Raw genomic sequence first — 25,425 nt, 5'->3', positions numbered from 1 at the left:
GCATTAAAATGGCAAATGAGATTCAATGTGAGTAAGTGTAAAGTGATGCATATTGGGACAAAAAATCCCAACTTCACATATACACTGATGGGATCTGTGCTGGCAGCAACGGACCAAGAAAGGGATCTTGGGGTGGTAGTGGATAGCTCAATGAAGATGTCAACCCAGTGTGCGGCTGCTGTAAAAAAGGCAAATTCCATGCTGACCATAATTAGACGAGGAATAGAGAATAAAACTGCTGATATCATACCGCCCTTGTACAAATCTATGGTGAGACCACACTTGGAATACTGTGTACATTCTGGTCACCACACCTAAAAAAGGATATTACAGAGCTTGAGAAGGTGCAGAAAAGAGCAACCAAAATGATTAGGGGACTAGAGCAACTGTCCTATGGGGAGCGGTTAAGATGCTTAGGGCTGTTTAGCTTGGAAAGAAGGCAGCTGAGGGGAGACATGATAGAGGTCTATAAAATTATGCATGGTTTGGAGAGAGTGGACAGGGAGAGGTTTTTCTCCCTCTCCCATAATACTTGAATATGGGGTCATCTGCTAAAGCTGGAGGGTGAGAGATTCAAAACAGATAAAAGGAAGTATTTTTTCACACAACGCATAGTTAAATTGTGGAACTCCCTGCCCCAACATGTGGTGATGGCTGCCAGCTTGGAGGGCTTTAAGAGGGGAGTGGACATATTCATGGAGGAGAGGGGTATTCATGGCTGTTAGTTAGAATGGATACTAGTCATGCTGCTTACCTATTCTCTCTAGTATCAGAGGAGCATGCCTATTATTTTGGGTGCGGTGGAACACAGGCAGGATGGTGCTGCTGCAGTCATCTAGTTTGTGGCTTCCTAGAGGCACCTGGTTGGCCACTGTGTGAACAGACTGCTGGACTTGATGGGCCTTGGTCTGATCCAGCAGGGCCTTTCTTATGTTCTTATGAGATATCATCCAAGGCCCAGGCCCCAGCCTTGGCCCCAGCCCCAATGAGACCTGGACCTTGCAGGATTTAACCCAGTTCCTCAGGGCCTGTAAGACAGAGATGTTCCTCCAGGCTTATGTTTAAGGGCAACGATAGGAGTACATTATGAGCCAGCCTCCTTTTCTTCCTTTCCCTTCCCCCTTTGGCCCTTTCCTTTAATTCCTTCCCTGCTGCTTCCCTCCTTTCCCGTCCTTACCCTACCCTTTGTGGTGTTCCCTGTCCCCATGTTCTCTCCATCCTTTCTACCCCTCCACTGGATTGAGGGACATCAACACTGGTCATTGCTGCACGGCCATCTTGAAATAACATCCTCCCTAAAGTGGAGTAGTTTGGGTGCCATCAGGATGGGATTGTTAGTTCAGTTGCAATCTTAGATTGTTAATTCGTACTGTACTTGTATTCTGTATATTATATTTGTATTTATATGATGTTAGCCACCCTGAGCCCAGCTTACCAGGAGAAGGCGGGGTACACATATTTTAAAATAATAATAATAATAATAATATTAATAAATAAGTAGCAGTAGCAGTAGTAGTAGGGCTATGGAATGAGGTGTCATTAGTACCTTGATGATACTTGTCTGTGTTTTGCTTTCTTCAAGGATGTGCAAAACAGGCGTCTGTGCTCAGTCCAGGCCAATAAACTGAATCTCAGTCCAGTCACAGTTGTGACACTGTCCATAGGGGGTTCAACTGACCAAAGAGGTGGTATTCAGCCTATGCTGTGTTGTACACCCTCTCCCCCTTCAAGGGCAGGTTTACAACTTGACATACATTTAGACCCAGACTTGAGTTTGGATGCCAAACTGGCATCTACGGTAAAAGCATCGTTGTCCATGCTTCAGCTCATACACCAGCTTGTGATAGTTTTTGAAAAGAAGCGACTTTGCTACAGTCATACTTGCTCTGATGATGAGGCAGGGCTGCTGCGGGAGCAAGAGAAGGGGAAATGGCTGTCATGTGTGCAGGGCTGAGAAAATCTAAAAATTTCCCACCTGCACCACACAACAGCTGTCCATTCTTTGCTGTGACATTTCCCAAAAGCAGTTTTGGGAACGATATAAGCTGGGGAAACCCCCGGTGATGTGCAAACGTACCATGATACATTTGGGGCAAATAACCTATGTGGAAATGTCCTTAGGTATGCATTGAAAGCTCTGTTCTGGGAGCCCCTGTCTTCTGAGCTTAGTCAGGGAGACTAGAGATGGGGCCCTGGCTGTACCGGTGCCATGTTTTTCAAACGGCTTCTCCAGAGATATTAAGTTGGCATCCTTGTTATTGTCAAAAATCATTTATTATGTTGGGGGTTTGTGATTTTGCTTATTGCTTTTCTTCATTGATTTAGTATGGTTTTTATCCTGGCCTTCCTCCAAGGAACTTAGGTTAGGCTAAGGGAATAACTATCTCAGGGTCACCAAGATCCCAGATGCTAGTCTGACATTCTAGCTCAGGGGTATCAAACTTAAAGCCTGTGGGCTAGATCCGGCCCCTTGAGAGCTCTTATGCAGCCCGTGAGCCAGCTGAGCCAGCCCCCCCCCCCCCCGTCCTGATCTGGGCTGGTGAGGCATGGCCCAGCCCGATCAAGTGATATTTATATTATATCTGGCCCTCGTAACAATTGAGTTCAACACCCCTGCTGTAGCTGGTATACCACACTAGCTCATTGGATACCAATGCTGTCTGCCAATTTGTGTGTGTGTGTGTAATTTTGTTTTTAATGTTGTGAGCCACTACATTATTAATCAAAAAGAAATATTTTGAATAAATTCTTTCTACATTATTTTTACAGCGCAGTCCTAAGCAGAGGTACACTAGGGATGCTGTGAATTTAGTAGCAAATGTGTCCGACAGCTGAACATAATGTCAGCTGTTGAACACATGGGTGTTTGGCTCATGATGAATTCCTCGAAAGGCTGCCAAATGGAAGCCACCTCCCAAACTTATTGCTAAGTCCCTGCCTTGCAGGGACTTAGTGGGAGATTTGGAGGTGGAGATTAAAAGCTGCTTCTCAGCTGACTATTGTTGGGCTTTGACGGCTGCAAGTAGGCTGCTCCTGAGGATAGACACAAGCAGATTGCAAACAGCAGTGAATCCTGTTGATCTTTCAGCTACCTGATTACTGCCTTTATATATATATATAAAAAATCACTGCTGATCCAAAGTTCTTGTGAGAGATCCCCCTCTCTGAGTTTGCTTCTCCAAATCAGTTGCTCAGACGTTGATACAGAAACAATCGATTTATTGAAGCCTTCAGGAGATGAGACAGGCACAGGTAGAAAGTTGCAAGTGAGGGGCTATACGGGTTTACAGAATATATTGACTCCAGGGCACTGGGGCACTGGGGTTCACACTTATTGTTATGGGAAGTTACAAGCTTGGCATAATACAAAACATCAGACAGATCCCAGGAAGTCTGGGCGGCTATCACACTTCCAAGGCCGCATCGGCCTGGGGGAGTACTGGCAGGAAGAACAGCGGGGGGGGAAGATACATGGGCCATCAGGCCTGGCGCCTGAGACCAGAAGGTGTGAACTGCTTTTACGAGTTCACTGATAACACAGCAGGTGATGGAAAGCAGAGACACAAAGACAGAGACCCTCACATTCTGCCCCCCTTAAGGCCCCCCCCCGGGGTCCCCGAGAGGACGAGGCTTATTGGGATAAGCAAGGTGGAATTCCCGGACTAAGCGAGGAGCCGCCATGTGGGGTGCGGCCACCCATTCGTCATGAGCGGAGCCAAGGTTTTTCCAGCGAACAAAGTAAAACAGTTTCCCTTTCTTCCATTTGGAGTCTAAAACCTTGGATATTTCCAAATGGGTGTCCCCTCCTACTACGGTAGGAATCTCGTGTGCGGGAGGGGGGTGGAACTGGGGGGCTGCCACATAGGGTTTGAGGAGGCTTATATGAAAGACTGGATGGACTCCTTTCAGAGTTTTTGGGAGGTCCAGTTCCACAGTAACCTCGTTGATTACTCTGGTAATGGGGAAAGGTCCCACATAACGGTCGCTCAGTTTTTTGCAGGGGCGAAGAGAGCGGAGGTTTTTGGTGGACAGATAGACTTGCTCCCCCACCTTGAGTTCCCATCCCGGAGACCGGTGTTTGTCTGCTTGTTCCTTGTACTTGCTTTTTGCCCTTTCCAGATTTTTGAGCAACCATGGCCAGGTGGATTTAACCACCTGAATCCACTCCTGAAGGTCAGGGGTAGACTGGAGCTCTGGCGAGACGGGGGCAGAACCGAAAGGGCCGAAATCCGTCCCGTATATAACTTGGAAGGGACTAAAGCCGGTAGAGGAATGAGGCGCATTGTTATACGCATATTCGGCAAATGGCAGCAGGTCGACCCAGTCGTCCTGGTGGAAATTTACATAGCAACGCAAATAACATTCTACCACCGCATTTACTCGTTCTGTTTGACCATCCGTTTGGGGGTGATAGGCGGAAGAAAGGCCCTGCTCTTCCACTCCCATTAACTTTAGGAAGGCCCGCCAGAATTTGGCAACAAACTGGACCCCCCTGTCGGAGAGGACCTTCCTCGGGATCGAGTGTAGCCTGAGGACGTGTGTGATGAACAGTTTAGCCAAGCCCTGGGCTGAAGGAAGGCCTGCACATGGAACGAAGTGAACCTGTTTGGAAAAGAGGTCTGTGATAACCCAAAGAACCGTTTTTCCCCGACTCGGAGGTAGGTCGGTGATAAAATCCATGGCGATGACCTCCCAGGGACGGGAGGGGCTCTCAAGCGGTTTGAGAAGCCCTGGGGGTTTTCCCATCCGTTTCTTGGCTGTGGCGCAGGTGGGGCAGCTGCGCACATACAACTCTACATCAGATCTCATACCGGGCCACCAGAATTGTCTTCGAACCAGGTGAAGCGTTTTTATGAAACCAAAATGACCCGCTAGCCTGGCACCATGTACAAGTCCCAATACTTCCTTGCGAAGAGAGGAGGGGACGTACAGTTTCCCCCCTTGCACCCACCAAGTGTTGGTACGTTCCAGACCAGTGGGGAGGAGATGATGCTCCTCCTCCTGCAAGGAGGCGTCCCGGAGTCGCTGTTGGAAGGCTTCCGGGATGCCTTTGAGTGTAGGGGGGGTCTCCGGTGGTCGGGCTTGGGACCGGGTGGTGACGGCTAAGCTAGGAACTTCCCCTCGCTGCTCGGGAGTGAACAGGGAGTCGACTGGGCGATCGAAATCGTTGCGATACTGGGGAAGTCGTGACAAAGCGTCGGCTAGGGCATTTTCTTTGCCAGGGACATGTCTGAGAGTGAACCGGAACTTAGCGAAAAATTGGGCCCACCGAACCTGTTTGGCATTGAGTTTTCTAGCCCCCTTGAGGGCCTCAAGATTCTTGTGATCGGTACACACTTCGAATGGCAGTTCGGCCCCTTCCAAGAAGTGTCGCCATATGGTAAGGGCATGTTTGACCGCTGCTGCCTCCTTCTCCCAAATGGCCCAGTTGATTTCAGACTGGGAAAACTTCTTGGAGAAGTAGGCGCATGGTCTCAACCGTCCCCCCTCATCCCTCTGCAATAGGGCCCCGCCCATGGCTACATCCGAGGCATCCACTTGCACCACAAAAGGCTTGGTGCAATCTGGGTGAGCCAAAACGGGTTCGGATGAAAAAAGTAGCTTCAAACGTTCAAAAGCTAGCTGGCACTGGGGGGACCATTGCAAACGGGCTGAGGGAAGCGCGGCGCTAGCCCCCTTGTCCTTGGTACGCAACAGGGCAGTGAGGGGAAGCGCAACTTGGGCAAAGTTAGGAATGAAGTTCCGGTAAAAATTGGCAAACCCCAAAAACTGCTGAAGTTGGCGGCGGGTAGTGGGGGGTTCCCAGTCCCGCACTGCCTGGACCTTGGCGGGGTCCATTTCCAACCCTTGGTGGGAGATCACATACCCCAGAAATGTAATGGAGGGTTGGTGGAATTCACATTTGGACACCTTAGCATACAGTTTGTGCTCCCGCAGCCGCTGGAGCACCTCTCGCACTAGGCGCACATGGTCTTCCATGGTTTCAGAGTAAATAAGGATGTCATCGAGAAATACCACCACCCCCCGAAACAGTAAATCATGCAAAACCTCATTAATTAATTGCATAAAGACACTCGGAGCCCCCGAAAGTCCGAACGGCATGACTAGGTACTCAAACATCCCAAAACAACTGGAAAAGGCCGTTTTGGGTTCATCTCCTTCTTTGATGCGAATGCGGTGGTAGGCTTCTACCAAGTCCAGTTTGGTGAAGATTCGGCCCTCCTTTAATTGTGCTAGAAGGTCAGGAATAAGAGGGAGGGGGTAAGCATTAGACTGGGTGACTGCGTTCAGTCTGCGAAAGTCAATACACAGTCTTAAATCTCCCGTCTTTTTCTTTACAAAGAAAGCTGGGGCTGAATAAGGAGCCTTGGAGGGGCGTATGAAACCCCTCGCCAGATTGACATCCAGATAGTCTCGCAACACTGTCTTTTCACTAGGGCTCATGGGGTAAACCTTTCCCTTAGACAGTTTGCCTTCCCCTACAATCTCGATGGCACAGTCCGTTTCTCTGTGGGGAGGCAGTTCGTCGCACTCTCTAACATCAAAAACATCAGTAAATTGCGAGTACTCAGAGGGTAATTGAGGAGAGACTGGGGCGGGGGACCCTACCAGTGCGGCGGCTGGAGTCCTGAGTACCCGTTCCTTGTCATGCAACCCACAGGGGTTTTCGGGGAAGGAAAGCACCCGTTTAACCCAATCAATGGAGGGATTGTGCCCCCTTAACCAGTTCATCCCTAACACCACAGGGGTTACAATAGGGGCGATAGTGAAATACAACCGTTCCCAATGTTCCCCCACGGACATAATCACGGCTGCAGTTCTGTGGGTCACCGGGCCCCGTTTAAAGTCACTCCCGTCCATTTGGGAAAAACGGAGGGGTCCCGGAAGCCGCTTGCGCCGGACACCCAACTTCTTGGCAGTTTCCTCATTTATCATGGTGCGGGCACACCCCGAGTCGACCAACGCGGGGACCTCTAATGGGGGACCCCCTTTGGGTAGGGAGAGATGGACACGCACAAATACATTGTCCTCTTGGGCGCTTACCATCGGTGGAGCTCCTTGCACAACGATAGGGACGGTCTGCTGCGGAGCCCCCTCTACAGCAGACCGACGGCGTTTTTTGCCGGCTGTTCCCACTCTTCCTCCTCGCTGGAAGAGGGGGACGGGGTAGTGGCCTCCGGGGAGCCGTCCGAATCAAAGACGGTATTTGTAATCCGGGACCCCGATGGGACCGTAGAGTCGGATGCCCCATCCTGGGGACGTGCGTGGAGAGCGGAGGGTGCGCCGGAGCGCCGGCTCAGTGGTCCACTTCTGCGGCGAGGCTGGCTGTCGGCGGCCGGTTTCGTCGGCTCGGCCTGGGTTTGGCGGGGAGGGGTCGGACGGCCTGAGCGAGAGGGGCATTGCGATGCAAAGTGACCCTTTCCCCCGCAGATCAGGCAGACGCCGGCCTCGAACCGCTTGCGGCGTTCCGCGGCCGAGAGAACCCCGCCACCCCCTTGCCGGAGTTCCCGGCCACGGTCACCCCGGGGCCTGGGGTCTCGCCCAATCCGTTGCTTGGACAAGTTCAGGAGTTGTTTGCGATTCTCGATGTCAGCAGCATGGCGAACCCAACCTTCCACATCCGGGGGGTTCCCTTGCATGAAGGCCCAATGTTGGAGGTCTGGGTTGAGACCCTCCCTGAAACATTGTACCAAGGTAGCCTCACTCCAGTCCAGAATTCGGCTAGCCAGTGACTGGAACTCACTTGCATACTGCGCCACCGACTTAGTCCCTTGGCGCAGTTGCATCAGGGAGGCTTTAGCCCGCTCACCTAGAGTCGGGTCCTCAAAACGGTTTCGGAGTGCTACCATGAACTCGTCCAGGGTTCGCAGCACCGGCGAGCGGAGTTCATACTGCAACACCATCCAGGCAGCCGCCTCCCCTTGCAGTAAGGAAGCCACGTACTGCACCCGGGACTCCTCAGAAACGAAGGTTCGGCCTTGTTCCCGCATAAAAATGTCTACTTGGACCATAAAAAAGGTCAACTGGTCTCCCGACCCGTCATACGTGACTTTCAGGTCCCGACGGGCCGGGGGGGCAGGGGTTGCGGGCGGAACTACTGGCGCCCCGTCTGGGGGAGCACCGGCTGGAGGTTGCAATTTCAGCGCATCTAGGGTCGTGGCCATCTCACCCATTACGCGTTGCATGATCTCCATCTGCTCCTGCATAGCCCGGCGGTCTTCCTGCCACTGTTTTCGTTCTTCCTCCATGAGGGCCTCTTTGCGGGCCGGGTCCCCTTCGAGTCCCGTGCTGGGGAAGGCCAACCGGCGATCCTTCGCCGCAGTCCGCGAGAGCGACCAGCCCTTGGGAGAGTCCAGCCAATAAGTGAGCCCCCGGGGACGTCCGTCCCGATCTTGGTCGGGGGCGCGACCCTTCGGTTTCTTTGGCTTGGCTCCCTCCTCTTTAGGGTCCGGCTTCTCCGGCTCGTCCGGTTCCTTGGGGGCATCGGGGTTAGGGGTGGTGTCCTCGTCGGCTGACATTCTGTCCAAAGCGGTACAGCTGCAGTCCGAGAGGCAAGGACTTGCAACTTAATGTGAGAGATCCCCCTCTCTGAGTTTGCTTCTCCAAATCAGTTGCTCAGACGTTGATACAGAAACAATCGATTTATTGAAGCCTTCAGGAGATGAGACAGGCACAGGTAGAAAGTTGCAAGTGAGGGGCTATACGGGTTTACAGAATATATTGACTCCAGGGCACTGGGGCACTGGGGTTCACACTTATTGTTATGGGAAGTTACAAGCTTGGCATAATACAAAACATCAGACAGATCCCAGGAAGTCTGGGCGGCTATCACACTTCCAAGGCCGCATCGGCCTGGGGGAGTACTGGCAGGAAGAACAGCGGGGGGGGAAGATACATGGGCCATCAGGCCTGGCGCCTGAGACCAGAAGGTGTGAACTGCTTTTACGAGTTCACTGATAACACAGCAGGTGATGGAAAGCAGAGACACAAAGACAGAGACCCTCACAGTTCTCTTTTTTGTCCTTGCCCTCTTGGACCTCTCTGCCATCTTTGATAAACTGATCACTCTCTCATGCTTGAGTCCCTTCGCACCCTAGGTTTTCATAACTCTGTTCTCCGCTGCTTCTCTTCCTACCTATTAAATCACTCGCTTATTGTTTCTGTAGGTTAAGCTTTTCTTCTGCTTTCCCTCTCTGCTGGGGTTCCCTCAGGCATCTTTCTTTCCATCAAAGGCCTCCATTACATTCACCTCTTTGTCCTCTGTGCCTTTGACCTCTCTTCCTTCAGCTCCACCACCCTCAGCCATCCAAAAAATCCTTCTCTCTCAAATGACTTTGCCCTTTCTCTTTTTCTGCCTGTTTGCCTGAAACTGCCTCACAGTTTTCATGCTGCTGTATGCTGCCATTTCTCTCAGTTCCTTAAAATCCCTCCTAAAACGTACCTTTTCCATGATGTCTCTTGGCATAACTTCTCTCTGACTAAAACTAATCTTAAATGCAAGTTACAAGAATGAACACATACTATCTCTACTTCCACCTTTCTCTCTCCCCTTTGTTGTCTCCTTTATAGAATATATGATGAGGGATAATAACATCATTAAATGAGCGCTAATGTGAGGTCCAGTCTTTTGTGCAATATTTATGATGGCTCATTCACAGCAAGACGTGTTTGAGACATATCAACAAACTACAGTTTGGACAAACTGTGGCTTGCAGTTGTGACCAAATCATTGCAGCATAGCATGAGATGACACTGTGGTTTTTGGACAAGAATCCTGGAAATTCTGATTAGGGTTGCCAGGCTCCAGGTGGGACATGGAGATCTCCCAGAATTACAGCTGATCTCCAGACTACAGGGATCACTTTTCTGGAGACTATAGGAGCTTTAGTGGGGGAACTCTGTGGGATCACATTGCTGCTGAGCTCCCTCCCCAAACTCTATTTGTCCTAGGCCAGCACTCATAATTATATGGTCTCTCATTGTAAGCCAGCTCTTAAGTTTTTAACTGACAGTATGAGACAGAAGTCCTGACCTGGATAGCCCAAGCTAGCCCAATCTCATCAGATCTTGGAAGCTAAGCAGGGTTGGCCCTGGTCAGTACATGGGATGGAGGCCATGAAGGAATACCAGGGTGGTGACGTGGAGGCAGGCAATGGCAAACCACTTCTAAGCATTTCTTGCCTTGAAAGCCCCACGGGGTCTCCATAAGTCAGCTTATGGAACATTTTAAATAGAAACATTTTAAATAAATATATATTTTTGACTAAAGAGATTAAAGATCAGGAGTCCAGCCAAAATTGCTTTCCTTGATCATGCTGATTGTAATTAATGTGGAGAAGAGTCTTCTGCGTTTAGTGATTTTTTTGCCTCACATTGTAAAATATTTGTATTATTTCGGTGCAATATCTCTTTGCCCTCACTGCCCTTGACTCATTTGCCCTGTTCACTATTAATCAGATTAACTACAATGACTCTATGTGTTTTTGTTAATGGCATCATATTATTACATCAGGCAAGGTCACAGAAACCTATTTTTAAAAAAGTAAAGGGTCCACCATGGCCAGTCAAGATGAATGGGCAGTGAGGACAAATGAAGACAGAGTTTGAATCCAAAAGTAAAACAGCATTTTAAAACAGCTGCCACCTGGAAGATGAAAGCATGATGAGCAATGTTGACATCGTTCAACAAGATGCACATTTTTGCAATAATTTATTTGACTAAATGTTTGAGACCCAGCGTGGTGTAGTGGTTAAGAGCAGTGGACTCCAATCTGGAGAACCTGGTTTGATTCCCCAGTCATCCACATGAAGCCTGCTGGGGGATCTTGCTCCAGCCACAGTTCTCTCAGAACTCTCTCAGCCCAGAGGCAGGCAATGGTAAACAACTTCCACATCTCTTGCCTTGAAAAGCCTATGGGGTCGCCATAAATCAGCTGTAATTTGACGACACTATCAACCACTAAATGTTCCACTGTAGAAGCTAATGTCAAAATTAGTGAACCTTTGCCTCAGACCTCATTAGGAGTTGAATCTTAATTTTAAAAAATAAATGTTTGCCATTTCTACTTACATTGTATATCAATGTATAGTGCTGCAAATAAAAGGTAAAATTTCTTTGATCGGTTGTATTACCTCAAGTTTTCCCCTGCATTCTAAGGTTTCAAGTTTCTTTTCTTTTTAAAAGAATAATGAAAGTAGCTGTGAAGCAGATTGTGTTGTAAAGAGGATAGGGATGGAGAGCAAGGAAGCAAATTAAGGAAACCCTAAACAATAAAGGCCTAAAGAAATAACATACAATCCAGACATCTACAATTGTTGTTCCATGCAACTGTGTCTTGACAGCTACTATGGGAAGAGGAGAAATGCTAGTATTATTAACTTTCATAGACATGTTATTTCATAAGTTTTGATAAAGTTTTGTAGGCAATCACTGTACTAGTGCAACATTACATAAATACTTAACTACTTATATGGCCCCCTGACAGATATTGGCTTTCCAAATTGTGGGCTAGATCAAAGCCCTCTTGAGTGTTCTGTTGTTTAAAAATGTATTTGATACCTTTGAACGGGAATGCTTCACCCCAGGGGAAGCTGCAGGAGAACCGTGATTACAGGAACAGTCTGCCTCACGAAGAGTATCGTTTTATTTTGCAGAATCCTCCAATGCTACTTTGTTGACCAATGCAGAAAAAATTGCAACGATTACAACCACGCATACTCCTCAGCAAATGCCACAGGAGACCAGGTCAGCTTGTGTTGTTTTTCTGAATGAGTGTTAATGTGGGGTGTCTCCTGTTACTTCCCAGCAACTTCAAATAAAACTGAACGTGTTTTTCCCCTCCTGCTTCTTGTCCTCCCTCCCCCACCCCTTTCCAAACTGAACAGGAACAACACAAAACCAAAGCAGGAGTCCCAGTTCGATTTCAAGCCGCCCCCAGCTTCACAGGTAAGGAATTCTTTTCAAATGTGCTCCATTTTTGCTGCCTGCCATTTTAGCTCATGGATTACAACTTGCTTCCCAGGAGGAAATGTGTGCAGTGGGGGCTCTGCTCCTTCTTCCCCATTTGTTTGAGAAATGGAGAACAATGAGTAGCTCACGGAGATGCTCCAGTTGGAAAGACGCTTTCTTGTAGACAACTGTATCAGTAAAATCAAAAGCAGTTAATATTTTGTGGAAAAAAATATTTATGGTGCATTTAAAGGCATGTATTGTTTCAAGCTAGCCCTGGAAGTAAATTGTGTTCCAAACTGTTCACTGAGAAGGTAAGATAGCAGGATAGTAAAGTATTCTGCCAAGTGTCTCTCCAGCTATCCGTGCTGTAGGTGTCCTTGTTCCTGTTACATTGCCTGTCAATGCCTCACACATCTGTGGCCTCTCCTGCTGGCAATTGCCATAGAAACAAGAGTGTTTCCTTTCTGTTGCATGCTAGCTTACTAGAGGAAAGGATAAAGGCTGAGGACATTTTCTGTGTTTTTGTTAGTTATCCTTTATGTCAATAAATAACATGGGAATAAATATAAAACAGGAATATATAACCGTACATTATCTGTTAGTCTGGCAAAATGAAGACTTTCAATCCTAAATAATGTCTTCCAAGTCGATCATTATCAGTTCCTCTTAACTAGGGTTCTTTAAGAACAAGCGGAGGGATAAAAATAACCCTGATTTATGTATGGCTCGTATTAATTTTTAGAAAACAGTTTTGAAGGTTGAAAGATGTTGGCTGCAAATGTCTCTTCTTGTTTTCCCCACCCTACTCCAGCCGGACCAGGATTTTTACACAGTTGAACTTGAAAGAGGAGCCAAAGGTTTTGGCTTCAGCCTGCGAGGTGGCCGAGAATATAACATGGATCTCTACGTGTTGCGGTTAGCAGAGGATGGTCCTGCTGAGAGATGTGGGAAAATGAGGGTATGTCTGGCCTGAGATATAATTTTAATATATATCATTTTAAAGAATATTATGTGATGTTGAAGCCAGTATCTCTCTGCAGTTTCCTACTCATGCTTGGTTCAAGGGATGGATGATTCTTGCTTAAGTAGTTAGCTAATGCCACGAGAGTTAAGCACCCTGTGTTGCTCATTCTACATATCAGCCGTTGGGTGTTTCTTAATAGGTTCCAAATCATATTAACAGGACGCAGTGAATGAAGTGCTGTTCTTAGAAGTGAAGGACTGTGGGCTTCGAAACCAGCCACTTAAGTGCACAATCATTAGCCACTCCCAGAATTCCCCTGAATTTTGAGAGCAACTTGTCATGTGACCTGTGGAGGACCTCTGAAGCCCTTTTGCAATGAAGGACTTCACAACGGAATCTAGTCTGTAATGGTCTTGAGCCTAATCAGTGTCATATCTGTCCTGTGATTGGTTGGGGAATACTAGTGGCCTAATTTCGTAATCTTGTTGCAGTGATTATAGTTGTGAGTTAAGGGTTGTATATAGGGTTGCCAGGTTCCTCTTCACTACGGTGGGAGGCTTGTGGGGTGGAGCCTGTGTAGGGTGGGGTTTGGGGAGGGGAGAGGAGGGACTTCAATGCCATAGAATCCAGTTGCCAAAGCGGCCATTTTCTCCAGGTGAATTGATCTCTATTGGCTGGAGATCCGTTGTAATAGCAGGAGATCTCCAGCTAGTACCTGGATGCTGGTACCCCTAGTTGTATAGGTCTTTGCACACTAAATGGTGTTAAATTAATACGTATGGTATGGATTTAAGGTCATTTTATAGACTGTGATTTTCTAACTGTGATTTTTCAAGTGGTGTTGTTTTAGAAACATAAGAATAGCCCTGCTGGGCCAGACAAAAGTTTCATCTAGTACAGCATTACACAATGGTGCAAAATGTGGCTGCTTGTCTTTACATACGTTATGCCAATGTTGAGACAGCATGTTTGTTTCCAGACTCAATTCTAGGCATTGGTTCATATGTTTTAAAGCCTTTCATGACCTGTGCCAGCTACACTTCTCTGGTTAGCAGCTTCTTGTTACCCCCTTCCCAAAAGGTGGTCAGAATAGCCTCAGCTCAGTCTTGGGCCTACTCAGTGGTCACCCCAGCCTTGTGGAATGGAATGCCAAGAGAGGTCAGGGTCTCCCACATTGACAGTTTTTAGGAATACTTGTAAGACCATTCTTTTAAGAGGTCCTTTGGTAAAATTGCTGGCTGATGTTTTATACTGGAGTCTTTTTTATTGGCGTGTGTGTATGTATGTCAAGTGCCATCAAGTTGTTTTCAGCTACACTACAAATTAATTTCCTGCAAAATGTCCTATCCTTAACAGCTTTCTTCAGGGTTTGCAAGCTGAGGGCTGTGGCTTCCTTTATTATGTCAATCCATCTCATGTTGAGTCTTCCTGTTGCCTTCAACTTTTCCTAGTGGTATTGTTTTTTTCCAGTGAGTTTTGTCTTCTAATAGTGTTATCAAAATGCAAAAGCCTCAGTTTAGTCATTTTAGCTTCTAGGGAGAGTTCAGGCTTGATTTCAACCCACTTATTTGTCTTTTTGGTGGCCCATGGTATCATGTAAAACTCTTCTCCAACACCGCATTTCAAATTAAGAAATTCTCTTCCGGTCAGCTTACTTCATTGTCCAACTTTCACACTCATAGATACTAATTAGGGAATACTGTAGTATGATTATCTTGCTCTTGGTCACCAGAGACACATCCTTACACTTAATAATCTTTCTAGCTCCTTCAGGGCTGCCCTTCCTAGTCTCAATCACTTTCTGGTTTCTTGGTCACAGTCTCCATTTTGGTTGATGATGAAGCCAAGGAGTAGAAAATCTTTCATAATTTCAGTTTCTTCATCATCAGCCTTAAAGTTTTATAATTCCTCAGTAGTCATTTCTTTCATCTTCTTGATGTTTAGCTATAATCCTGCTTTGGCACTTTTTGCTTTAACCTTTGCAGTAGTCATTTCAAGTCTTCGCTCTTTTCTGCCAGTAATGTGATGCCATCCGCATATCTCAAAGTGTTAATGTTCCTTCCACAAATATTTATGCCACCTTTATCTAAATCTAAACCAGTTTTCCTTATTATGTGTTCTGCATATAGATTGAAGAGATAGGGAAATAAAATACATCCTTGTCTGATACCGTAGCCAATTGGAAACCAGTCAGCTCCTGGAATTGTTTTAGCTGAGAGAATAGCGCTTCTCCATCTTGGGCTTCTGATTATGCTTCCATCTTATGCTTCCAAGAGCCAGCGTGCTGTAATGGTTAAGAGCAGCAGACTCCAATCTGGAGAACCGGGTTTGTTTCCCCACTCCTCCACATGAAGCCTGCTGGCTGACCTTGGGCTAGTCACAATTCTCTCAGAACTCTCTGAACCCCACCTACCTCACAAGGTATCTGTTGTGGGGAGGGGGAGGGAAGGCGATTGTGAGCTGCTTGTAGACTCCTTAAAGGCTGAGAAAAGCAGGGTATAAAAACCAACTCTTCTTCTACTACTACTACTACACTGGCCAATCAGTGATGTCCATGTATACAGTCATTTCTTCAGTTACCTGAAACGTGTTAGCAACATCTTGTTGTCTGCACAGAATTCTGTGAGTAGCTCTCCTGCTTCATTTTGTGCTCCTAGCCTAAATCTTCCAACAGTGTTGGGTTCTATTTTGTTTCCCAGTTTTATGTTCCAGTCACCTATGATTATCAGCACATCTTGTTTAGGTGTGTGATCAGTTTCTTCCTGGACACTTGCATAAAAGCTTTCAATTTCTTCCTCTTTGGCATCTGTAGTTGGAGCATAAACTCTGAGTGATGGTTATGTTGATAAGCTTTTCATGAAGTTTGATTGATATTATTCAATCATACTTTGCATTATAACCCCTGATAGCTTGTGCCACATCTCGCCTCTCTGTTAGAGCAATTCCATTTCTTCTGTTTGTCATTTCACGAGTAAAACACTTTGGCCAAAAACGCATGGTCCCTTAACCCACTTTATTCCCCTTTTCAGCCAGGATCAAATTTACCTGGGCTGGGTGGGAAACTGTACGCATTACCTTGAAAAGCAGGGACGAAACTGTGCCAGTTGATCCATGTAAACAGAAAGTGCGGGAGACATGAAGTTCCTGTTTAGTTTGGCACACACCCCACGCCCCTGGTGATTGGTCGTTTCAAATTGACCAATGAGGGCCTTCCCTGCCCCGGGAAATGACCAGTCACCACGGGGCTGGGGTGTTGCAAGCTAAACAGGAACTGTGCACGTCTCTTGCACTTTCTGTTTACATGGATGGATTTGCACACAGTTTCATCCCTGCTTTTCAAGGTAATGTGTAGAGTTTCCTCCCAGCCCGGGTCAATTTGATCCTGGCTGAAACAGGGAACACAGTGGGTTAAGGGACCATGCGTTTTTGGCCTTTGTAATAATCTGACTGAAAATGGCCAGGGCAGTCCACTTTAGTTCACGCACTTCCAGGATTGCAGTGTTTAAACATTCTGTTTCTCGTTTGACGATTTCAAGCTTATCTTTATTCATACTTCTCACATTCAGTGTTCTTATAATTTAAATATGTGTTGATCAGCTTATATTTTAAATATGTGTTTAAATATGTATTTAAATATGTGTTGAACAGCTTTGGACTTTTTTGCATCCATTCACATCTATTCAATTTCTCCCACCATGCTTAGATGATAAACCTTGATCATGTTCCCCCCTCCCAGTTGTCCTTTCCCTAAATTGAAAAGCACTCAACTCTGTAGGTTTTCCTCAAAGGAAAACCACCTTGATAATTTTGGTTACCCTTTTCAACACCATTTCCACTTCTCTGGTATGCTTTTTGAGGTGGGGTGGCCAGAACTGTAGACAGTTGATAGACTTTGTGGTAATATGCTTCTGCCTCAGGGAGGAAACATGGGTTTAAAAAATAACAGATGAAGCTGGAAGAGGAAAGAAAACATATCATATAACCAGACGATAGAATTTAAGAAAGTTTTCTATGCTTAGAAATGGGATATTAGAAACTGTGAGGGCAGAAGTGCAATTTCCTGGAGAAGGCCTTGAGAAATGTTTTAATACCACACACCTGTGCTGTTCAAAATGAGCTCTGGGGTTGGTTTTTCAGGCACAAAGCAATGTAATAAAGCATTTCTCAGAGACAGCAGGGTTTTCTGTCAGCATTTGAACAGGACTCTGAGCACTGTGTTATAATACAGGTTGAGTATCCCTTATCCGGGCTGCTTTGGACCAGAAATGGTCTGTATTTCAGATCTTTCCATATTTTGGAATATTTTGGAATTTTTGCATATACATAATGAGATATCTTGAGAATGGGACCTAAGTCTATACACAGAATTCATTTATGTTTATATATGTTTTATATATACACATAGCCTGAATGTAATTTTAAACAGTATTTTAAATAATTTTGTGTACATTGAACTGCGGAGGGTCTTTGAGTAATGCCTGCTTGCTGGCTCAAAATGGCTGGTTTTCGGCTCAGTACCAATATTGGATGTCTGGATAAGGAATAACCAACCTGTAATGAAACCCTGCTTAAGTCACTGTGGATGATGAATGTTCATGGATAGGTGAAGTGTTTCATATAGTCCTAATCTTTCTGGATTGTGGTTTTTCAATTTACATTAATTTGGTGTAAATGGTAACATATTTTGGATGTTTTCACTAGGGCTCAAAAAGCACATGCTTGGAAACAACAGGTTCAAATGGGGCTATTGGAGACTGTGCAGTCACAACTTGATTTGGTCTTTGCCCTGATGTTAGCTTTCCACAGCCATGGAGATTTGTCATGGGAAGCCTTCCAAACAAGCATTTTGAGGTGGTACAGCGATTTTGTGATGTGCCAACCTGAACATTTGAATGAGTTTTAATTCTGTTCTGGCATGAATGATTGTGCTGGATATGTATTTGAAAGTAGCCTGAAAATTTGCCTTTGGCTACAAAGCTTGTGGAACAGCCTTCCAGAAGATGTCAGGGGGGCTCCTACCCTCCTGGCTTTCTGACGAGGTTGTAAAATAGAAGGAGAGCTTTGGGGATAGTCTAAATATGCCAAAAGGGGAATATTTGGTTGCTGGGCATATGGTATTTTTAGAGTGGTGTGTTAAGGCAGTTTCACTGTGTTTTATAGTTATTGTCTTAATCTTTAATTGTTTTAACTCTTGATTGTACACAGTTTTATTGAATTTTATATTGTTTTTACCTGTCTTGGTTCCTGAGTTGGCCAGGAGGAAAGGGGGTATATAAATAATTTAAATAAATAAGGGTCCAATGCTAAACCATATTTGCACAGTCTACCTTTACCCAGCCATGTTTTCATCATGTTATACTTTTACTTTCCTGCATAATTTTGCTTTAATTAGGGATCCTTTCCTTATTTCCTGATAGATTGGTGATGAAATCCTGGAGATCAATGGAGAAACTACAAAGAACATGAAGCACGCCCGGGCCATAGAACTGATTAAAAACGGTGGCCGCAAAGTTCGCCTCTTTCTCAAACGTGGAGATGGTTCTGTACCAGAATATGGTGGGTCAAACTATGAAAACATTCCTTTCCTTGCTCCTGGCATCACACCATGAATGATATGTCTCAAGATCTGAAGCGGGGATTCTTTTTTTCTCTCTTTTTTCTCCTTTTTCACCAGTGTCTTACCAACCTTGGCAACAAATGGTTTATTGCCTCGCTTGTGCTGAATTTTCTCTACACATTTTCATCCTTTGCTTGCTACTATGGACTCTTTTTGGGGGCACAGTGTACAGGCAAGATCATCTTCAAAGCAGTATTTTTTGGTGATCAGAGGGGGCAAAAACTTAAGAGACAAATTCCCCTACTGTCCTGTCCGACCAAACGAGGAATGTTTATTGAACTGTGCCAAACTGTTTCTCAGCGGATGAATTGTTCTCTTGTTCTTCTGATCAATGCAGAAATCCTGTGTTACCATTCTGAAGCTGTAGACTCTGTTGGGCTTTTGTCCTTGGCTGTTGTCTGTATCTATAGGCATGAATTCCAAGATGGTGTCTGGGCTCTTACTGTCCCCTTATATTTATGTAAATATTTATAAATTTATTTTTTAAAAGTACACAGTACAAAATATATATATATAGTTGCACCCTCCCCCCTCTCCTGCCACCTCCCTTACCCTTTAGGATGTATGTTTATTCATGACTGTGTAAGCTATGAGCAAATTCAGAGGGCCGTTCCCAGTGTTTATGACAGAGGATCACATGTTACTTGCCTACCAAGGAAGACAAGGTCAGGACTGAAAAAACAAAACAACAAAAAATCCCTCTCTTGTCCACCGCTGTATGAGTTGTGTAGGTAGAGAGGTTGGGGTGACTTAGTAATGTATATAATATTATTATGTCTTATTTATTTGAGATAATTATTCAGATGTATGCCCTAGATGTAGGGCTTTTCCCAACTATAATTGGTTTCCAGCCAGTTATGAGTTATAAGCACATAATTAAAAAGATGTCCTTTTATGCTTCCCCATATTTGGGATAATGTTATAACAATAAACTCTGTTCCTCATTTTATCCTAATAAGGAACATAACAAAGATGCCAACCAATCTCCTTTTCGGTTTCCCCTATAAATGAGAGATTGGTGGGATTCCACACTCTGCTGCTATTGTTGCTGCTTTCCCCAAAGACATAATTAAGGGTATATTCTCACAATTGGTTTTTGCATGTTGAATTTGGCACTAGCTGATTTTTCTCCATAGGTTTGTACCAAGTTGAACTGGTCTTCTGAATAGCTGCATCTATGGCTAGCTGTCAGTTCGGCTGGTCCTCAAAAATGTAGAACTTGTTGATGAGGAGTTTTGACCTGGGCCCATGTTGAATAGTTCACAAGACGTAAAACCACCTGGGAAAAGTCAACTAAGGTTGACTTCGACATGTTGGGGGAGGGAATGTCATCACAAAAATGGGTCCTTTCTACTGTTCTCTCAGAGCTTGTCAGAGAAATCTTTGAGGTAAACAGGCGAAGGGGCAGTGTATTTAGTTTTATGGGGAAGGTGTTTGTCAAGGAACACAAGGTATTGCTATAAGGGAGCTCTGACGGCACAATTTACAGAAGGCCTTACAGTAAATTTACCCCAGACCAATGGATCTTCACTAAAAAAAACTCACACTTGTTAGCTCATGATTCCAATCCCTGTTAGTAGTAATGATAATAAAGAAATGTGAATTTCTTTGGGTAGGTTGCTCAATTTTTGTTTTTCATATGCTTAAGACCTCACACTGGACCTAATATTCGGGCCAGACCCCACTATACAAATCAGTTTACACTATTTAATAACTTTACACTGCTGTGTTTACACTTTTGTTGTGCAGTTGGCCGTCTTTCAGCAGAACTAAACCTGTGTAATGTTCTTTCTACTCTGTCTTTTCCTATGCTCTCTTTGCCTGTAAAGTATTGTATCATATGCTAAACATCATAAATATACCCTGTTTAAAAAAAAAAGTGCTTCACATCTCCAAGAATGTCTGTTGCACTGAGGGTGAATATCCAGCACCAGGGCGTGGGGCGGGGTGGCTTATTTGTTTGTTTTTCTCTTTTTGATTTTTGGCTGCCAGTAACTTTTCAATCATGTAACCGATTCCATTTTCAAGCAAAAGGGGGGTTGCACTGCTGCTATACGCTTTTGTGACATTGGGGGGGCTTTGCTTCTTCGATACTCTCACTGCGGTCACTAACAAGTTGCTTCGAAAATAATGTTAGGTTCCAATATTTTTCTGACTTGATTGGAACGCGCTTCTCTAACGAGGCTGTATATTTTTGTAATGATTTTTGTACTTATTTTTAATGTTGTGGTCTTTGGTGGGCTTCTTTTCGTCACTGTTGACTGTTAACTGTTTTTTCCTCTCACATTCTGTGTTACTGTTCCAGTTATGTCTTTCTGCTCCCTCCTCCTCCCCTCCCCTTCCCAGAATGGATGCTTTAGTTGTCTGGGTTACCTAATCACCTTTTGTACATGATGAATTACAATACGTTGCTTTAACAACTGCTGTGTCTGCAGCCTTATATTTGGGTGATGCCTAGACAATCCTGTCTGGAAAAAAAATAAACTTTTCTTTATTCTAAGATAAAATATGGAGGGGTTTTTTCTTTCCTCTTTATTATAGGGTATCTAAACATTCTACTTTTCTCTTTCTCTTTCTTCTACTTTTCTTGGTGCCGGGCTCTTCCTTCCTCAGCGATGATACCTCCTAATATCGCTGCATGTATGAGAAATGACAAGCTCGGGGAGTCTTGCTTCTACCTTATGGGCCATAATCAAACTACGGTTTGTAGCTAAAATCAATTTTAGGTGTTTCTGTGCTGTGGCCTAATTCTCTCACATTGCTTTCCGCTTTGCTATCCTTTTGTATATACGGCAATTCATTCTGAGCACCCTGCAGTTCCTTCAATTGTAAGTACGTTGAGCAACATGGTCTCTCTCCCTCTCTCTTTCTCCCTCTCTCTCTCTCAAAGTCTTACAACAGGCCACAAGAAGCCAAAAGTAACTTGGCATCTACGGAAGAAGAGAATGTGGTCCTCCATCTTGTCAGTTTTTTGAAAGCCAGTTGATAACGTGAAACTCGTATGTGGTTTCCAGATAGTAATTATCAAAAGAATGGCCTGCACAAAACCCAAAGCTACTCTAGTTTGTCAAGAAAAGAGGCTGCATCTGGGAAGACGTTTTGTGACTATTTAGCATGCAAGAGGAGAAAGAGAGGAATTTTAGTTGCTTTAGCCATTGTCATCAAGGTTGTTTTAATTTACCTTAAAACACTGTTCTGATTAGATTTTTGGGCTCTTGAGTTGTTGATTTTTTAAAAAATTAAATGTATACACATATGGAAAACAAAATAAAGAATGCCATACATTCCTCTCAAAGCAACCCAATTGCAATGTTTTGCCATTTTTGTAATATCATCCATTGCAAATTACACACAAAATTTAATGTTCACTCCAGCACAGAATCTTTTCTTCTCAGTTTGCAGTTCAGAAATCTTTTAGCATATGACATCTATCTCTGTGGCAGCAAGAAAGATTTAAGTATCCTTAAAAGATCCATTATGCATAGCTTTCCATTGCTTTAATAAGATGAGGTCATGCCCTTCTGCCACCCATTCCCCCATTGTGTGTGTTTAAGTTGAATCATTGTGGCAAAAGCAAAATCGTCACTCCACCCAGCACACTCCCTAGATATCCTGAAACAAATTGGGTTTAAGGAGTAGGCTCCCTATTTGGAAAAGGGGGGAACTAAAACACTGTGGTGTAAAATTACAGCAAAACACCAAGGAACACTTATTTTAGTGCTGCTTAGAACAAAAGAAAAACACTAACTATGAAAGACTTCTTTCCCGAGAAGAGATTTATCCTTTTTCTTTAGCTTTAAAGGATTACCTTTTTCCCAGTAATGCAGCATTTACCCTGGAGGTTCAACAGGAATTGAAAAGAAGGATTTGAAGGTGTTAAATCTAAAATATTCTCTCTTAAACCTGGAAAAGTTTAAGTTTCCCACTCGTGATGCTGAGAGGACCAGTGTCTGGCCTAAGAGGGGCCTAGTGAGGACAAACACCAATACTAATCTCTAGCTCTCAGCCTTTGCTGTTACACTGAAACTAACAAAAGCTTCAGTTAGTCTCCTACTGACTGCTTAACCATTGTTTGTTTTTGTCACTAATGAAATCTGAGGAATGAATGACTAGTGACACACTCTGAAATGAAGCTACAGGTACCAAACATTCTGTTGTTCTTTCTTTCAGACCCCAGCAGCAATGACAGGAACAGCCCAGCCACAGGTACACAAAATGTATCGGAAATGAAAAACATGCCATCTGACAGACGACAACACTCATCATTGGAGCCCAGTTATCCACCAGATCTTCACAAATCATCACAACATGGAGACAAGCGGATATATTTTAAGGACCCAAAAGGCAGCAAAGAGTTTGGCAGACAATCCAATGAACACCACACTTGGAACGGAACTCCTAAAAACAGCAATAGCATAGCAGGCAGGAAAAAAGACAAGTCACCAGAAGGGAGGCGAGACCGGCCGTCAGACAGAGTGGTGGTGATCAACGGACAAAAACGGAAATCTCCTGAAAAGAGGAGGGAAGGGACAAGGAGTGCTGATAATACTCTAGAGAGAAGGGAACGGCATGAGAGGAGGAGAGAATTTTCTCCAGAGAGACGAAGAGAAAGGTCTCCAACCCGCAGGAGGGATGGCTCACCTAGCAGAAGGAGGCGGTCACTCGAGAGGCTGATGGATCAAAGGAGATCCCCAGACAGGAAGAGAGACAGCTCACCCTCCGAAAGGAGGGCGAAGTCAACCGACAGGAGGAGAGAGAGGACCCCAGAACGGAGGAGAGAGAGGTCTCCTGACAAAAGAAACAGGGATGACAAAGTCGGCTTCAGGGAGAAGGAAGAACGCACTCTAAAATATGACACGAGTAAAAATAACAGGCAATCCCTTGAGCAAAGACGGAGACCCTACAAAGAGTGCAGTACTGACCTCAGTATCTAAGGGGCTTTATAGGCCTATGATACTATTGCGGCCTTTCCCAGCATTCAGAGTTCACAAGAAGGAAGGTAGCAAACCTGAATCCATTTTAGTTTGTCGTGTCTAATGCCTCCAAGAGCAAAAAATCAAAATAAAATCTGATCATGAGAATATGTACAGTTGTGCCTAGTGTATAACGACATTAAAGTATTTTCCAATGTATTCGTTTTTTTCTAAAAGATACTTGCCAAATGTTCCACCTGAAGGATTATAAAAATTATGTTCTTCCATAATAAGTAACCATAATTAGCATCCTTTTTATTGGTTATTTTTGTTGCTTTGTTGTCCTTTCATTAGTTATTTGGAGAGCAAACCACCAGTGGTAAAAAGATTTTATGACCAATCGCACTGATTTGTTCGAATTGATTCACTGCTACGATGTTTGTAGGATTTTCTCTAGGATGAGTCAGAGGAAGGGAGGGGTGTATTGGTTAAAAACCGAGAACTACTGTAGAAGGAGGGTGTTTTTTTCCCTTTACAAATTAGGAATGTCTTGCCAATATTAACTCTTCGAAGAGTCTTCTGTTGGGATGAAGGATATTTATACAAATCCACACAGCACAAGATATTAAGGAATTTATAGTTTGTTCCATGAACAGTGAGTATTTTGGGGTCTCCTTTAAAAGGAAGCAAGGTGGCCAAGGACAGGTCTCCATTGTGTCTTGTGTCATGCAAGGGATAAACCATCCAGTTTGTTCATCTCTGCAACATTAAACAATGTCTCACACAGGCGGCACTGGTGTGGCTCTTGTTCTCCTTTTAGGACTATATGGATGAAACTGGGACCCAAATGCTATCATTTGTCTGCTTTGAAAGGAAGCAGATGTTAATTTTGGTTCCTTGGTCAATATGCATCTTGAGGAACAAATGCTTCTTTCAGAGGGGTCACTTGTCAGACTTTTTTTTTTTTTGCCAAATTGGATCTGCCTCTCTATGCTTCTGTCTGTTGAGGGGGGGGGTGTTTTGTTTTTCATTTACCTCATCACTCTTACTTGAGATGAAATAAAAAGGAGCAATGACTGGAAAACTTGGGTTTCAGGCTGTTGACACCTGATACGGTTTATGTTGTACTTTTAACTGTAAAGAATGGATAACACCAATACAAGGTTCTAAGGTGGTTTTTTTTTTTTACAATGGCAAGTTTATATGGTAAGTCTGCTGTAGTATTGATATGAGATTTTAATGGATTACTGCCTAGCTGAGCCAAAACAGTTACTGTTGGACCACTAAAAGTAAAAATTGCTGCTTTTTTTTTTTTACAGTGCATTGGTATGTACACGTATACTGTTTCACCATATTTTCCACACACATAAACACACACCCAAAATAAGGATGACAAGTCTATCACTGTTGTTGCCATGGTACTGTAAAGGAAAAAGAAAAGAAAAAAAGATGGCCAATCATTGTGTGTACAGAGTTTAAATTGTAATTAATAGAGCCTGTTAAAGAAAATGACAAACTGTTGCCTTTTTTTCTTGTATAAAAGAGATTTTATGACAAAAATTTAGCTGTGAGGAATGTGCTAAGTGTTTATATTTCTGAAAAAAAATGGAACAAATTGATTCATGGGGAATATATTTTAATGTAAACTGAATCAGGTATGTAAAGCTGTTTTAAACAGGAGACTAGTGAAGTCACTCCGATGCATTTGTTGGTTTGAATAGCCTATCTTTCCTCATGGCAAGGGCCTGCCTGTGTGACTCCTAGGCACCTGTGTGCAATCTGTGTGCAGTTCTTTAGTTATCATTTCTTGCAGTGTGCTATAGTCATAATGCTCTTTTCTGTGTTGATGAAAAGCAGTAATGTGGGCCAATCTTTTTTTATAAAAAAACAACAACACTATGCATATATAAATACTACATTGTTCATAGCTTTATTTGACTTAATCGGGTTTATACATAACATTAGTTATAAGTAGATG

At 44.4% G+C, this 25,425-nt stretch overlaps 1 protein-coding gene across 15 annotated transcripts in view; it reads left to right on the top strand.

Annotated features, from left to right (window-relative positions):
* MAGI1 (membrane associated guanylate kinase, WW and PDZ domain containing 1) overlaps window positions 1-23,631 on the top strand; it is a 621,460-nt gene extending 597,829 nt beyond the window's left edge. For 10 of the 15 annotated variants that reach the window (XM_056867137.1, XM_056867145.1, XM_056867144.1 and 7 more), the window contains 5 exons: window positions 11,656-11,746; window positions 11,887-11,947; window positions 12,765-12,911; window positions 18,335-18,477; window positions 22,712-23,631. In XM_056867137.1, coding sequence (XP_056723115.1) covers window positions 11,656-11,746; window positions 11,887-11,947; window positions 12,765-12,911; window positions 18,335-18,477; window positions 22,712-23,468 — 1,199 coding nt within the window. In that variant the 3' untranslated portion in view covers window positions 23,469-23,631. Of the gene's footprint in view, window positions 1-11,655; window positions 11,747-11,886; window positions 11,948-12,764; window positions 12,912-18,334; window positions 18,755-21,147; window positions 21,241-22,711 lie in introns of those variants that run through there. The other 5 variants (XM_056867148.1, XM_056867146.1, XM_056867142.1 and 2 more) reach the window with 2 other exon arrangements.
* Window positions 23,632-25,425: the final 1,794 nt, after the last annotated feature.

The sequence above is a fragment of the Euleptes europaea genome, chromosome 1 (assembly GCF_029931775.1).
Source record: "Euleptes europaea isolate rEulEur1 chromosome 1, rEulEur1.hap1, whole genome shotgun sequence".
NCBI classification, from domain to species: domain Eukaryota; kingdom Metazoa; phylum Chordata; class Lepidosauria; order Squamata; family Sphaerodactylidae; genus Euleptes; species Euleptes europaea.
Note: the sequence above shows the minus strand (reverse complement) of the source record. Positions and strands in the feature narration are given on the sequence as shown.